The sequence below is a fragment of the Benincasa hispida genome, chromosome 1 (genome assembly GCF_027475165.1).
Source record: "Benincasa hispida cultivar pf3 chromosome 1, pf3_genome.v1.1, whole genome shotgun sequence".
NCBI classification, from domain to species: Eukaryota; Viridiplantae; Streptophyta; class Magnoliopsida; order Cucurbitales; family Cucurbitaceae; genus Benincasa; species Benincasa hispida.
This window is the reverse complement of record NC_143478.1, coordinates 96,634,279-96,650,499: the sequence shown is the minus strand read 5'-3', so window position 1 is coordinate 96,650,499 and position 16,221 is coordinate 96,634,279. Positions and strand designations below refer to the sequence as shown.

The following is a 16,221-nucleotide window of genomic DNA, read 5'->3' as shown; positions in this document are numbered from 1 at the left end:
TAGTGAATATATTGAGTTGATAGATCTTAAATGTATAATGTTTATTTAGTTGATGTAATTGTATTGTTGGAATACAAGGTAGAAAATGAGAATATTGATTGGGGCATTTAATTTGAAATAAAAAAGACATATACTTGACACATAGAAAACGTTAACGAGTTATCATATATGATATGTAATCAATGTTAAGAATCAATAAATTTGACATACCACCAATGTCAAGTGTATTATCTTTCTTGACATGAAAATTGTATCAAGAAACATTTATCTTGACGTTTTTTCAGAGTCAAGTTATCACACTATACTTGATACTCGAATACTCAACGATTTTATAAGTGTCAAGTATACCCTTTACTTGACATTGGAAAAATGTCAAGTAATCCAATTTCTGTAGTAGTGAAGATATTTTGAGATTGTCACAAAAGAACTACATTGAAAAGATTTTGGGTAGATTTGACATAAAAGATTGTACACCAGGAGCAACCCCAGTCGCTAAAGGTGATAAATTTTATTTAGATCAATGCCTCAAGACTGTACTTGAGACTAAGAAGATGCAGAAGGTTCTCTATGCATCAGCTGTTAGAAGTCTAATGTATGCTCAAGTATGTACGCGTCCAGATATTGTGTTCATAGTTGGAGTGTTAGGCAGATAGTTGAGCAACCCGAGGATGGATCATTAGAAAGCGGTCAAACGGGTTATAAAGTATTTACAAAGAACAAAAGATTATATGCTCACTTATCGAAGATTAGAAGTTTTGGAGATCATTTGGTATTCTGATTTCGATTATGATGGATGCCAAGACACTTTGCGATCCACTTCAAGCTATATCTTCATATTGGTTGGAGGAGTTGTATCTTGGAAAAGTGTTAAACAAATACTTATGACTTCTTCTACCATGGTTTTGGAGTTTATAACATGTTATGAGGCTTCCAATCATGGAATATAGTAGCGAAATGTCACTGGGTTACGGATAGTGGTTGGCATAGAAAGACTACTAAAATTATTTTTTGATAATAAGTCGACAGTGATGTATTTCAACAACAACATAAGCAATACGAAGTCAAAACATGTAGACATGAAGTTTCTGGTTGTTAAAGAAAAAGTTTAAAATGGTCAAATTTTGATAGAACACATAGGAACAAACTCTATGGTGGCAAATCGATTGACTAAAGGTTTACCACTTAAAGTTTTTTATGAGCATGTTGCTCATATGGGTGTTAGTCACTTCTCCGATTCCATGGTTTAGTGGGAGTTTGTTATTAAGGATTTTCTTTGACTTTATTTTGTTTATTTTCTATATAGAATAAAGTTGATGGTTTATGTTTTATTATCTGAACTTGTTTATCATGCATGCGATTTAGCATAAAGTTTTATGAAGTACATAATAAATCATATATGCATAATTATTTTTAAAATAACTCATGTATCATATATAACTCAGTATACAAACAGATATAATAAGAAAATCAATATATACCCCAGTATATAGAATTGGAACAATAAGTGTTCCTATAAAATGCAGTACATAAAATACCATATATGTAGAATGATTTTTAAAATAACTTGTATATCATATATATCTCAGTATACAAATAGATATAACAGCAAAATCAATATATACCTTAATATACATTAAAAAAATAACCGAATATACAAATGGTTCAAAATTTATATAAACAATTAGTTTTTTTTGTCAAAAATAAAAATGATAAAAATAAGAAGAAAAAAAACTACTATATAAAAAACTAGTTCCTTTTGTCATACATTGTACTTAAATAAAATATTGCATCTAAAAATAACAATGTATACAAAAAATATAAATATTTGCAACTACCCCATTTCAATATCGAGGAAGAACGATCAAAACGCCAATTGAATCTGCAAAAGAAATTGAAAAATAAATTAAAAAATGAAGAAAACTAAAAAAAAAAAAAATACATGAAGAAATATACAGGGTTTGGGGGAAGAAAATAATGGAGAAAAAATTTGAAAACAAAAATTGCATGAAGAAAGTAAAGAAGGATAAGGGGAGGAAGAAGATATGCACGAAGGAGATGAAATGCAGGAAGAAAACAACATTGAAAGCATAAAAAATGAAAAAAAAAAAAAAAAGAAAAAAGAAAAAGAAAGAAAAGTATTGCAAACGGAGAATGACGTGAATAACATGGAAGAATGAAAAAAAAAATGAAAAAACATGAAAAGAAATGAAAATGAAGAGTAGGGGAGGAATACCGTATGAAGAAAACAGAAAAAAAATAAAAGAAATAAGAAAATGCACGAGAGAAAAAAACACAAACCTTTTCTATTGCCAATAAGAGATGAAGAAAAGCAAGAGGTAGAATGGGATAAAAGAGCCTTTTATACAAATAAATAAATAAATAAATAAATAATGTATTAAAAAATGAAACATCAATCCATTATTAAGTCAATCTAAAGCATGTTAAACAACACAAAAAGTATAAGAAAAGTGAGCTGAAAAGATATATTTAAAAATAACACTAAAAGTTAGAGATGTCCACGGGACAGGCGTAGGGACGAAGATGCCCTCCCCATCCCCACCCACTATTCCATTCCTCGTCCCTACTAATTTCTCCGGGGTGGGGATTCTGTCAGGATTTGTGAAAATTTTCCCCATCATTTTTTTCTAACAATTTTTTATTCTAGTTAAATATATATTTTTAACAATTTCTTAAACATATTCAATACAACTTTTATTTAAATAAAATATTATCAATTTTGATAATACAAACAATAACACACGCTCAATTTAAAAAGATATAATTAAAATGCTAAATTTTCATAATTTTTATAAATTAAAATTCAATCATTAGAACATCCTATCTTAAATATTACAACATCTAAGGAATTAAAATAATAAAGTCTTAAACTTAAATAATTAAAACCTCTATAATTATCCTATCAAAGTCTACAATATTAATATTAGTATATATATATTATAAATTATAATTTATATACAAAAGCTAGGACGGGACGGGACGGGGTCCTAGGCCCTAAATTGGAAACGGGAAAAAAATTTCCCACTCCTTCCCCCATTCTCCGTGGAATTTTTGTCGTGTCGATCCCATCGATTTTGTTGACATCTCTATTAAAACGAAAAATACAAAATTAGAGACATTTTTAAAAAATATGGCAAAAAGAAGATTTTTATGTAAAAATCTCTAAAAAAAAAAAAAAAAAAAAAAAAAACCCACAGCCCAACCAAATAAAGAAAAGGAAAGGAAAAAGAGGCCCAAAGGTGGGATCTGCTGCGGGCAGGCTCATGATATTATAAATTAGCATTTTTCTTTTTCGATTTTTTGTTTTTAGGCAATCGGATTTTTGATATTACCACTCCTCGTCCAGCTTTCTGAAGGGCAAAGAAGAAGGTGGTTAAATTTTCAGAAACCCCCAAATCGGAACCCTATTCCAAAACCTCTCTTAATCGATCAACAAATCGGATTCAGATTTCGAAGAATCGGCGAAGATGGTGTTAGCACAGCTTGGAGGGAGCATATCTCATGCTCTCCAGCAGATGAGCAATGCGACGGTGATCGACGAGAAGGTTTTGAACGAATGTCTCAACGAGATCACCCGCGCTCTTCTTCAATCCGATGTTCAATTCAAGCTCGTCCGTGATATGCAGACCAATATCAAGAAAATTGTCAATCTGGATGACCTCGCCGCCGGTCACAATAAGCGCAAGATCATTCAACAGGTATGGCATGGTTCATTTCTTTTTCTATTTTCATTTTCCTTTCTCTATTTTCTTTTTTTCTGATTTGGTGTTGTAGAGGTAATTTATGAAACTGGGGTTGATTCTGAGAGTTGTAGCTGAATTTGGAACTAGTTTCTTGTTTCCCAATGCTCAATGACTTTCTTAATTCACGTCCATTTAGTGGATTATTTACTCCGAGAATTTAAGGGAAAGGCAAAATCTTTCTGAGCGTTATACATTGTGTTTATATGTTTGTCGAAGTCTGTAAATATGTGACGTGGTGGGATTTGTATAGTTTAGTAGGATCGCTATTGCAATTGTTATTTGGCATTCCATGAAATGAAATAAAAATGCTGTTGTAGAGATTACCGACCTTTATATCTCTAGCTTTGGTTGGTACTTCCTGGGGCTTCATTGTTCTATGCGACTCGAGTTTGTTCAATTCTAGAGATGGTCAGAGCTATTTCACCTTTTCCATTCACTTCGCCTGCTTGGATGACCGGTCTGCTTGGATTATTAGTGTTCATTTGCCACCTACACGATGAGAAATGCATTTTGGGATGAATTGGATTACCTTCTATATTTTCGTGGCCATTTTTGGGATTTGGCTGGGGATTCTAACGTTACTAGTCTTCTTTTGTTATGGGGATAGAACCACTAAGTGTATGATGGCTCTCAATTGTTATATTGTAGTTTGGTTCATCCTCACCTGAATGGGTCTATCACCTGGCCTAGTCTTTCTGCTCAATGTTGAGAAGTTGTAGGGTAGACCTATTCTTGCTTTCTAGATGTTGGTTGGATGTTTTTTTTAGAACATTAAACAATCTTAGAATCCTAGATTAACTTCAGATCTTTCGTTTATCTCTTTATCGACTTGTTATATTAAATTGGGTCCTCCTTCCTTCTGAATGACATGATGAAAGGAAGGCTATCTCGAAAAGCTCATGAAGGTGATGTTAACCTCAAAAGTGTGACCTTGTGATAAAAAAGTTGGAAACAAGTTGGAGTTAGCAAAAACAAAACGCAAGTGGATAAACGAAGGTGATCGGAGTACATCCTTCTTTTCACAGAGTGACTGATATTTATAACTAATCAAGGTTCATTTTCAACAGTCAGTATTTGAAGATGATATATCCCTCATCATTTTTACAACTATTTCTGATACTAAACCATGCTGAACAATTTACTCATTTTTTTGGTTACTTTTTCCATCCTATAATTCTGCCCTTCTTAAACATTATGTTTCTTTAGATGGATATCATCTTTAGAACTTGTGCTACAGGATCCATCTAATGCAACTCTTAAGTCACCTATTTTAAAATTTTACGTATTTGTACTATTATTGGTATTTGGTAAGCTAGGTTTTAAGAGGTTCTCTTCTCCCTGTGTAGGCTGTATTTAATGAACTGTGCAAAATGCTAGATCCTGGGAAGCCTTCTTTTACACCAAAGAAAGGAAAAACAAGTGTTGTCATGTTTGTTGGTTTGCAAGGTATGTTACAGCTGTAAGATTGTTGTCTCTAGTACCTGTTTAATGATCCACTTAAATGTGGTGTTCTGCCATGTAGAATGATGAGAGTGCGTTACTGTTATCATCATTAGTCACTGTTTGAGTCTGACAAGGTTAAATCTGAAGCTACTATCTCGAGTTTTTTAAATCATGATTGAGCATCTGAAAGATTTCTAGTTATATGTTGATTAAGGTTTTTTCTCATAAATCAGAATACATTCTTGTTGAATTATATTGCTCAAGCATGTAATCTATGTTTTCTTTTTACTCTTCAGCCTTTTTTTTGGTATGTTATTGATTAATCTATACTTTTTAAATATTTGAAATTCAGGGTCTGGGAAAACCACAACATGTACAAAGTATGCATATTATCATCAGAAGAAAGGCTGGAAGCCTGCTTTGGTCTGTGCAGATACATTCAGAGCTGGTGCTTTTGATCAATTGAAGCAAAATGCAACCAAAGCAAAGATTCCCTTTTATGGAAGGTAGGGTAGCGCATGTATATTATTGAGTTTACCGTTCATTTCTATGATCATGGAAGCATGGCTTACTTTTATTGAAAAGAATAGTAACTATATATGAGGGGTGGTCTTACCAAATTAGTAATTTAATTATCCTTTTACAGTTTTAAGGTGTTGTCCTACTTAAGACTTTTCTTGCTATGAGCAAAATACTTTCTTGCATGCATTGATCCTTGTGTTTAATAGATTAGACTTTTAAGCTTCCTTTTCTTAGGATAGCACATTTGTTATGTGGTTGGGGATTGGGAGTGGGAGTGGGTGAGGTATGCAAGGACTAGGAGGTGTGTTTCCTTTATAGTTTATGGTTTCGGGCGTTTCCTGGACCTTAAAATGTATATTTATATGTGTGTGCATTTCCTGATATTTTTTCCTTTATTTTTTTCCTCTCTCGTTGTACTTGATTTATTGATCAAGTTGTCCTTCAGTATTTCAATTATTCTCTATTTCCCCCTTTTGTAGTTACATGGAATCAGATCCTGTTAAAATTGCGGTGGAAGGTGTGGAAAGATTCAAGAAAGAAAATTGTGATCTCATAATTGTTGATACCAGTGGACGTCACAAACAGGAAGCTGCTCTTTTTGAAGAAATGCGACAAGTTTCTGAAGCAACGGTATTTTTCTTGTACTTATTATTTTATGGTCATTTGGTGATGACTTAAAATTTCTGACTGTTCTTTGCCTTGTCCAGAAACCAGATCTTGTTATATTTGTCATGGATAGCAGTATCGGTCAAGCGGCATTTGACCAAGCTCAAGCATTCAAACAAAGTGTTGCAGTTGGTGCTGTGATTGTGACCAAGATGGATGGTCACGCAAAGGGAGGTGGTGCTCTTAGTGCGTAAGTTTCGAAGCTTTTGTTTTATTTTTTTAGGGATGAAAAACTGTACTGATGGTCGCTAACTTTGTGCCAAAGTTTTATTTTGCTTTGTGGTTCGTGAGCCTTGTGGAATTTATCAGTTGAAATTCTTCAGATTTATTGTTCGACTAAAAGGCCTGGTTATGCCTTGGTCAAATTGATGCATAGGAAGACCTTTTTGTTGAAGTTTTACACTTGTGGTTCTCTTTTTCCCAGATACACTGTTTGCATTCTATATTCGTCAATGGATGATATATAGATATATCATCCACTGATGCATATGAATAAAGTATTATGAACTACAAAGAAATAGAGTATCATGTACTAAATCTCTTTCCTCAATTTCTACTTATTGTTGCAGTGTTGCAGCAACAAAGAGTCCGGTTATTTTCATTGGAACAGGAGAACACATGGATGAGTTTGAAGTTTTTGATGTTAAACCATTTGTCAGCCGTCTCCTAGGTGATTTGTCCATTGAATCTGAACTTGTTTGCGTTAGTTGCCTATTGTTACCTGTTCATTAAGCGACTGCATCATTTATTTAGGCATGGGAGACTGGTCTGGATTCATGGATAAAATTCATGAAGTCGTGCCAATGGATCAGCAACCAGAGCTTTTGCAAAAGCTTTCAGAAGGAAATTTTACTTTGAGAATTATGTACGAGCAGTTTCAGAACTTACTTAAGATGGGTCCAATTAGCCAGGTATTATTCACATCCGATATAACATACTGTATTCTTTTCTCCTCCCATATTTTAGAAGAAAAAGTGGGTTGACCTTTTGAATTTTCTGAGGGAGATTTGTGGGTAGTAGTGACTTAAAGGTTCATTGTAGTAAGAGTTGTTCCTCTAGGTCTAATCTTTACACTCCCAAGATTAATGATTTTGGACATTAATCTTAGAAATACCGTCTGTTTCTTGCAATACAACACTTTATAGGGGAAGACAGAGGTGTATTGTAATATTGCTTAAGCAAGTTAACAGTATGTTTTCCTACTCATTCTTATTTACAGAAGCGTTTCTTCTACAACTTTCATAGCAAATAGTTTTTAATTGTAAGGTGGAGATATTGAGGTCCAGTGATAAGTGCTTGCTAGCCCAGTTCACATGATACAAAATTGAAATAATGCATGTTTTTGTGTCAAAGTGAACTTAGCTCAATGGTAATTGGCATGGTTTTCTTCCTTAGAGGTCGGAGGTTTGGTCTTCCGCCCCTGCAGTTGTACAAAAAAGAAAAAGGGAAAAAGAAAACTTTTGGCATACTCTGATTGCTTATTCTGAAAAGTAGGTGGGTCAAGCTTGTAATTGTCTAATTGCAGTTTTTCTTTACACTAAGGACTTCTTAAATAAACGTTTAAGCAGTACTCTAAGAACTGGTTCGTTTAGGTATTTTCAATGCTTCCTGGATTTAGTGCCGAATTGATGCCAAAAGGACGTGAAAAGGAAAGCCAGGCTAAACTAAAGCGCTACATGACCATGATGGACTCAATGACGGATGAAGGCAAGTAGAAATTATCCACGTATCCTTTGCTTCTTTTCTTGCAATGGATACTCAGTTCCGGTTGAATTTGTTGTTAACGATTGTCATGCATGGATTTTATATTATAAACAGAATTGGATAGCACAAACCCAAAGCTTATGAACGAGTCACGAATGATGCGAATCGCACGAGGTTCAGGTCGCCGTGTTCAGGAAGTAATGGAAATGATGGAAGAGTACAAGCGTCTTGCCAAGGTATGGAGCAAGATGAAAGGACTAAAGATCCCAAAGAAGGGTGAAATGAGCGCGCTATCTCGAAATATGAACGCACAGCACATGAGTAAGGTCCTTCCTCCCCAGATTTTGAAGCAAATTGGTGGGATGGGTGGCCTACAGAGCTTGATGAAGCAAATGGGTTCAAATAAAGATATGATGGGAATGTTTGGAGGTGGAGACAAGTAGAGATTTGATTAGAAGTTCGGTTCGAGTTCTCTTATTCCGACGATTGGATTGTCTTGCAGAAAAAGTGCCAATACTGATCTTCTACAGGGAAGAAGACGACAACGTCGACGGTTTCACTGGATTGATTAAGCCATCGGACACATGTATATTTATTTGTTCTTTAGCATGGTTACACTTGCGACAGTTCGAGCTAATTGTTTTTACGCGCTTTTTTGACTCACCACCCCACATCGACAACCCTTGTACTTTGATCAAAATGTTTAAGATGTTTAGAACGGAATAGAATTTTATGCTTTCTATGTCAACTTATAAATAGAGTTTTAACATTTTGTGCTGCATTTGTCAAAAGTCAAAATTTACCGATTTATTCTCAAAACAATCTTATTTGTTCCAATTGGTTTTACCGCATTTTTTTTTTGGAATTGGATAACATAAATAGGAGTCTAAGGAGGTGTTTGATAAATGAGTATGAGTTATTTGGTTGGGTGGGTATTTATTACTCATGTTTGTTAAGTCCATAAAGAAATCCTATGGGTTATTAAAACACCATTTTTTATCTCCTCAAAACTAATCTTAAAAATCAATATGTTTTCATTTCTTTCTCTCTTCCCTCATCTTTGTCATTTGGATCTAGATTTGATGTTTTTTTCGTCAAACCTTTGAATTTTATTTTCATTGTTTTCTCTCTTCCCTCATGTTTGCCATTTGAATCCCCTAAATATACTATCCATATTATATAAAAATAAACTGTGAAATAATAAAGTTAAGTTAGCAAGATTCAATTTACATACATACAATATATCAATTAGTAATTGGGATAATTACCTTCAATATATATATATATACAATATACTAATTAATTGAACAGCAATATGAAATATATTTTGTTGGTATGTTTTATTGATCGAAGAGAATTAGAATTATTTACAGTTTTTGAAAAGAATATATAAAAAATAATATATTATGTTCTACAAATTGAGAAAAAAATTGAGATCGTCCAGTTCATATCATAAATGATTTGAGAAAATACGTGTATATTTGAAAATTAATCAACAATAGCAAAACATATAACTAAAAAATAAAAGAATGAAATAAAAAAACAAACAGAAAAAAATAGAACTAATCTCATTCTCAAAAAAACTGGATAAGATCCTCCAACTCAACTCAATTCAACTCTGCACAACAAACACAGACAATAATTACTAACTCAACTCAACTCTGCAAACAAACACAGACAATTTAACTCCCAGATAATTTAACTCTCCAGATAATAATTACCAACTTAATTCAACTCAACTCTCTACTTTTATCACATACCAAACACACCCTAAGTATCTAGAATATTATTTTTGTTCGTTTTTCTTTTATGATGAAAATTTTCAAATTTATTTATAAAAGGAGTTCTCATCATCATCATCATTTTACACATGGGAGGTTTGACACATATAGTTTTGTATTTTATTAAAATATAGTAATAAATAAATCAAATGGGACTTGGTAATAAAAGTTGTCCTCTCTCCATCTCCTTTATTTTTATTTTTTCGTCTTTCCTTAAATCAATTTATTTCGTGCCTCTTTATTTGTAAGTGATCTATCCTAAAATTTAGAAATAAAATAAATACTGAAGGATTATTGTTTACTTCGATTTTTTTTTTAAATCTTTTTCCTTGTCCCTCCTTATAATATAAAATTTTGGATTGTTAGGCTAAAAAAAAACCAATTTTCTTCCAAACTAACATAAGAAAATCCTTTTAAGTTTCTCAATTTATGAATTAAGTTTCTCCCGAACTAATATATATATATATATATATATATATATATATATATATATATATATATATAACCTTTTTCTAATGTTTGTTTGGGAGAAACTTTATTCATAAATTGAAATTTAGTTGTTGAAACCAATGTTTGAAATATCGATATCGATAGAAATTTCGGGAAATCTTATAGAAGTTGATGAAAATTGTTATAATTAATGAAACTTTGATTGTGACAGAATTAGATTATAATTGACCATTTTTAATCATCATTTCTCTAAAGTAAGATATCGTTTGAATGAATATTGTAAGATATTTGTTTAAACGTCGGTGCGAGAGCAGAAATTAAAAAAAAAAAAATGAAAAAATAGTTACAAAATTAAATAACATGAAATATTTTACATATAAAATCATTGTAAATGAAGTTAATAAAAAAAAAGGAAAAATTATAGCATTGAACTACATCACATAATATAATAAGGATAGAAATGAAGTTGAAGCAATTGGATGTCATGTGCCTCTAAATCCGATTTACAAAACATTCAAAATACAAAGTGATGGAGACTAAGGATAAACAAAGACTTAAGCATGCTCTTATTTTGAAACTAGAAAAGAGGGAAGAGATATCACATACTCTTGGAGTCTTCTCGCTTCCTCTCCACAGCACGTATTTCTCTCCCGATCTCACGAACCCGACACCACGAACACAGCAACAAGGAAGGGGAAACCACTAGAGATCTTCCTTGTTATTCTCAAGGATGAGAATAGAGAGTCGTGGGTTTCTAATGATCAATTTTGATGATAAGGGGGAAGGTGATCTTTTTGAGATCTTGGTTGAGAGAAAATCACATAGAGATTGAGATGAGAAAGGATATTATCTTCTCTCTTCCTATTTTTCTTCTTCTTCTTTTTTGTTTTACATTTCTTGAGAGGTTGGGGTGGGGTTGAGGGAGTTCTCCCCTTTAATAAAATTCAAATAATTTGAATTTTAATAATATATATATATATATATTAACTAACTTAATATATATAATTATTAAACCATATGTTATATTATATACATCATATAATCTATAGTTTATATTGTATCACATATAATATAACCTATGGTTTTTATATAAATCACATTCATATAAATCACTATTTGAATCACAATCAAATAACAACCTCTTTCATCAAACTATATAGTTTTAATATGAATCATATTCACATTTTAACATATAGTTTCTATATCAATCACATTCATATAATTAATATTTGAATCATATTCAAATATTTCATAAAACTATATAAATTTAATATGAATCACATTCATATTAGTTTTAACATATAGCTTTTATATGAATCATATTCATATAAATAATATTTGAATCATATTCAAATATTTATTTTTCTGACAAAACTATATAACGTATTAACATACAATATACTTTATAATGTATCTACATACATTATTTAATTGTATCTTATACAATTAATTCCCTTTAATTAATATGAACAATTCAAATAAAACCGAAACTAATTTGATTTTCATTAATTTTTATTGAGCTAACAAGGAGACCTTATGAACCTATAAAATGAAGCTCCAATGATATTTGATTAATTATTAAACTCTTTAATTAAATTAATCAACCTTCATCAACTGTCGGTCGCTCCACTAAATACCGAAAGTTGCACTTTTCGCACTTTAGATATATTTTTGTGTTTAATGGGTATAATCAATCGACAGTGTGTTGATCCTTCACGAATTGCTCGTAAGTACAACTGAATCAAAATACCGTTTTACACTTGTAGTTATATCTAATTTCTTAAGTATCACTGATCCCTCTAATGAACAATTAGTCATAGACCAACTTGTTAGGGGTTGATGCCTTAAATCTCGTGGTCTTGTAGTTTATAATTGTATTTTACAAATATTTTATTTATCTAATAAAATAAGAGGTATTTTATTTGACATTTAGTTGCATTAACCCAAAAAAACCAATAAACTAAGATCTAAGGTTATCTGTTGTAACTTAAACGTGTATGTGGAGACATACATGTGGATCATGTTTAAGTGATAACCTGAATGGTCTCATAGTAGATGAACAAGACTAGATACCTCATCCTGATGACACTACAAATGATTTGATCTTGATCATTTATGTGGAGACATGTGAGCAAAGATTCTATATAAAGAGTTTGAATAAGACCGGGCCACGAAATGAATAGTCTCTCTATATAACATCGTCAATAAAAGAGACTTACATTTCACCAGGATGAACATAGATGACTTGACCTGAATCCTGAGTGAGTTGTGAACTCTTGCCTATGAAATCGGTCCTTTGATTTGCATGGGTGAGAGTGACCAGTTTCACCGACTCAATATGCCTTCATTTTGGGGATTTGTTTGATTGGGGAGTTAGGAACACAACTACACAAGAAGGAATTCACTCCTTCCCTAGTGTTAGGGTAAGTAGAAAAATTGCTCCCTTAAGTGTTAATTTCGGGGCTTGAACAATGTGGCTCCACACCTTCTCCTGGCTCGAGAGGGATTCTGGACCATAACTTATTGTTCATTAGAGAGATCAGTGGTACGTAAGGAGTTAGATGTAACTACAACAGTAAAACGATAATTTTGGCTCAGCTGTACTTATGAGCAATTTGTGAAGTGTCAACGAACTATTGATTGGTTATATCCAATGAACACAAAATATATTTATACTGCGAAGAGTGCAACTGTCGGTCTTTAGTGGAGTGACCAATAATTAATGAAATTCGATTAATTTAATTAAAGAGTTTAATTAATTAATCAAGTATCATTAGAGCTTCAATCTATAGGTCTTTAAGGTCCCTTTGTTAGCTCAATTGGGATTAATGAGAATCGAATTAATTTGAATTATTCAAATTAATTAATATAATGTATATGATACATTATAATATAAAATTTATTATACGAGATATAATTAATATAATGTATATGATACGTTATTGATAACTTGTAGAAATACAAGTTATTTATGCTGCCTTATTCAGATATTGCGGCCAAAAGAGAAGGAATATGCGTCGATTGTATGAAAATTAACTCAAAAATACAATCAATATAAATTAACGCAATTACACCCACTAACATCATTAAGATGTTAGAAGAGGATATTTCTACTCTGTTTTGTAGGAAACCAAGTCATCGCTTGCGATCAAGGCTCAACGAGAAACTGAACAACGCATCTCTGTCACATTGCGCCCGACAATCAATAATGAAGAGACGATTAATGCAATGACGGTGCAATGCGACAGTCGATCCCGAGCTGAATTTCAACCGCATGCGGTAATAAAAACAACATTGCATACGAGCAACCGATCGAAAGATGCAGCTGAGCAACGCAAATGCAGAGGATTGTGACACGTGTACAACTAACCGTTGTGCAAATTTGACAGTCTGATTGCATAACAGAAGGAATATTTATTCCTCTATCTTCGGAATTTCCATAACAAAAAGTGGGGTCCACAAGCCAAGAGTCAAAGCTTTTCACCTATAAATACCCTCATTGAATTCAGAGAAGATATACTTGATACGAGGGTTAATTGATACTAGATTATTGAGAGAGAGGCTGAGCTGAATACTGATCGAAAGAAATCTGGGAAGAGAAGAGACAAGGCCCAGAGGTGAGTCTCAGTGCGATTCTGCCAGATCCCCGCCTTGAAGCTCTATGCTTAGATCCTTGGTACCGGTTGAGCAAGCCTGGGAGGGAAGCTCATCCTTCTGCACGATCCATCCACGCTGGTAAACAAATCTGCATCCAGATCGGCGCCAAGACGTTGGCGTTTATTTGTATTTGTTTCTAACTCTATTTCATCAGTTGTATTTCATTCTCTTAATCTCTTCATTCATAAATCATGTATCAGACGCTAAATAGTTTTATTGAATGTCTCGATCACTTTCATTTCCACTTTTTTGTCTATTTCCGTTCATTAATCGTTTTCTCCACGAAGTTTCCTTAATACCTTGTTTCTAACTCTATTTCATCAGTTGTATTTCATTCTCTTAATCCCTAAACAAGGTATTGCATCCTATTTATTATGCGAGTAAAACATTGAATGAGGTGCAGGAGAACTATACAACCACAGAGAAGGAAATGCTCGCAGTGCTATTTGTATTGAAAAAATTCCGACAATACTTAATCGGAACAAACGTTGTGGTGTATATGGATCACTCTGCGATCAAATATTTAATGACAAAGAAGGATGCAAAACCAAGGCTTATATAGTGGGTGTTGCTATGCAAGAGTTTGACTTAGAGATCAAAGACCGGAAGGGCACCGAGAACCAAGTTGCGGATCATTTCTCAAGATTGGAGAATTTCAAGATTCAAGGTAAAGAAAAAGATATTGAAGAAAGATTCTCCGATGAGCTGCTGATGGCAGTAGGTATTAATGTTCCCTGGTATGTGGACATTGTGAATTTCATTATTTGCGGTCAAATACCAGATGACTTTACTTACCAGCAAAAGAAGAAGCTAAGACATGATGTCAAATTTTATTTCTGGGACGACCCATTCCTATATCGACTTGGTTCTGATCATATATTACGTTGATGTGTTCCTGAGCACGAAGTCAAACACATTCTGGAGATGTGTCATGAGTCCCCTTACGGAGGACACTTTGGGGGGAAGCGGACTACCGCAAAGGTTCTACAGTGTGGCTATTTCTAGCCAAAATTGTTCAAGGATGCCCAAGCCCACATTGTGCAATGTAATAGATTCAGAGAACGGGGAATATGTCAAAGAGAAATGAAATGCCATTGACATCAATCTTAGAAGTGGAATTATTTCATGTTTGGGGAATTAACTTCATGGGCCCGTTTCCACCATCAGAAGGTCATCACTATATCCTGGTCGCGGTTGATTATGTATCAAAATGGGTTGAGGCTATCGCATGTGCCAAGAATGATGCAGCCATAGTGGCGAAGTTTCTTAAGAAGAATATTTTTGCTCGATATGGGATGCCACGGGCCTTAATTAGTGATAAGGGCTCTCACTTTATCAACCGCATAATTGCCAACCTGTTGACTAAATTTAACGTCAGCTATCAAGTTGTAACTGCTTATCACCCACAGACTAGTGGGCAGGCAGAGATTTCTAACCGAGAGATCAAAACTATCTTGGAGAAGGTAGTCAATACTTCCAGGAAGGATTGATCACCTAAGCTTGATGAAACACTGTGGGCATACAGGACTGACTGCCTATAAAACACCAATTGGCATGTCCCTGTATGCCCTGGTCTTTGGAAAGGCTTGTCATCTACCACTCGAGTTGGAACATAAGGCGATGTGGGCATGCAAGAAGCTGAAGTTTTGATTTAGCAAGTGTGGGGAAAGTCCGGAAGCTATAATTGAATCAGTTGGACGAATGGCGAAGGGACGCCTATGAAAATGCCAAGATCTATAAAGAGAAAACCAAGAAGTGGTATGATGACTGCAAAAATGACGGGACATTCATCGAAGGTCAACAGGTATTACTGTTTAACGCTCGTTTGCAATTGTTCCCAGGAAAGTTGAAGTCTCGCTGGTCTGGGCCATTCAAAATCAAAATTATCTTTCCTCACGGTGCAGTGGAACTAACAACTTTAGACGAGAATAACGCATTCAAAGTCAATGGTCAACGGATTAAGCCTTACTACGGAGGCGACTTCGAGCGACGCATGGACACCATTGACTTGGGCAAGCAGGATTAAACCACTTGCGGGGGAAGTGATTGTGGTAATTCTGAGAACTTCTTTCAATCAGCATCCCTATCTATGTTTACTTGCTTTCTTTATAGTTTTCTTTTACTGCTTTCTAAATCTCGTTATTTACTGCTCTTTTTTAGAAGTAGCATTTAATGCTTTCTGTAATTCTCTTCAATTTAATTTTTCACATCATGTTTAATTCCTTTAAATTGTATAC

At 33.5% G+C, this 16,221-nt stretch overlaps 1 protein-coding gene across 1 annotated transcript; it reads left to right on the top strand.

Annotated features, from left to right (window-relative positions):
• The first annotated feature begins 3,319 nt into the window (after positions 1-3,319).
• LOC120069114 (signal recognition particle subunit SRP54 2) lies at positions 3,320-8,877 on the top strand. Its single transcript, XM_039020802.2, has 9 exons — positions 3,320-3,716; positions 5,108-5,207; positions 5,557-5,710; positions 6,206-6,356; positions 6,434-6,582; positions 6,962-7,062; positions 7,146-7,303; positions 7,985-8,099; positions 8,211-8,877. The coding sequence occupies exons 1-9, from the start codon at positions 3,486-3,488 to the stop codon at positions 8,537-8,539; spliced, it is 1,488 nt and encodes a 495-aa protein (XP_038876730.1). The 5' UTR covers positions 3,320-3,485; the 3' UTR covers positions 8,540-8,877.
• Positions 8,878-16,221: the final 7,344 nt, after the last annotated feature.

What these genes read in the sequence shown, in the direction of transcription:
- LOC120069114 (XM_039020802.2), top strand. Translation starts at nt 3,486, where the DNA reads ATGGTGTTAGCACAGCTTGGAGGGAGCATATCTCATGCTCTCCAGCAG. An exon ending in AAGATTCCCTTTTATGGAAG is followed by an intron (nt 5,711 to 6,205) that starts GTAGGGTAGCGC and finishes CCCCTTTTGTAG; the next exon opens with TTACATGGAATCAGATCCTG. An exon ending in AGATGGGTCCAATTAGCCAG is followed by an intron (nt 7,304 to 7,984) that starts GTATTATTCACA and finishes TGGTTCGTTTAG; the next exon opens with GTATTTTCAATGCTTCCTGG.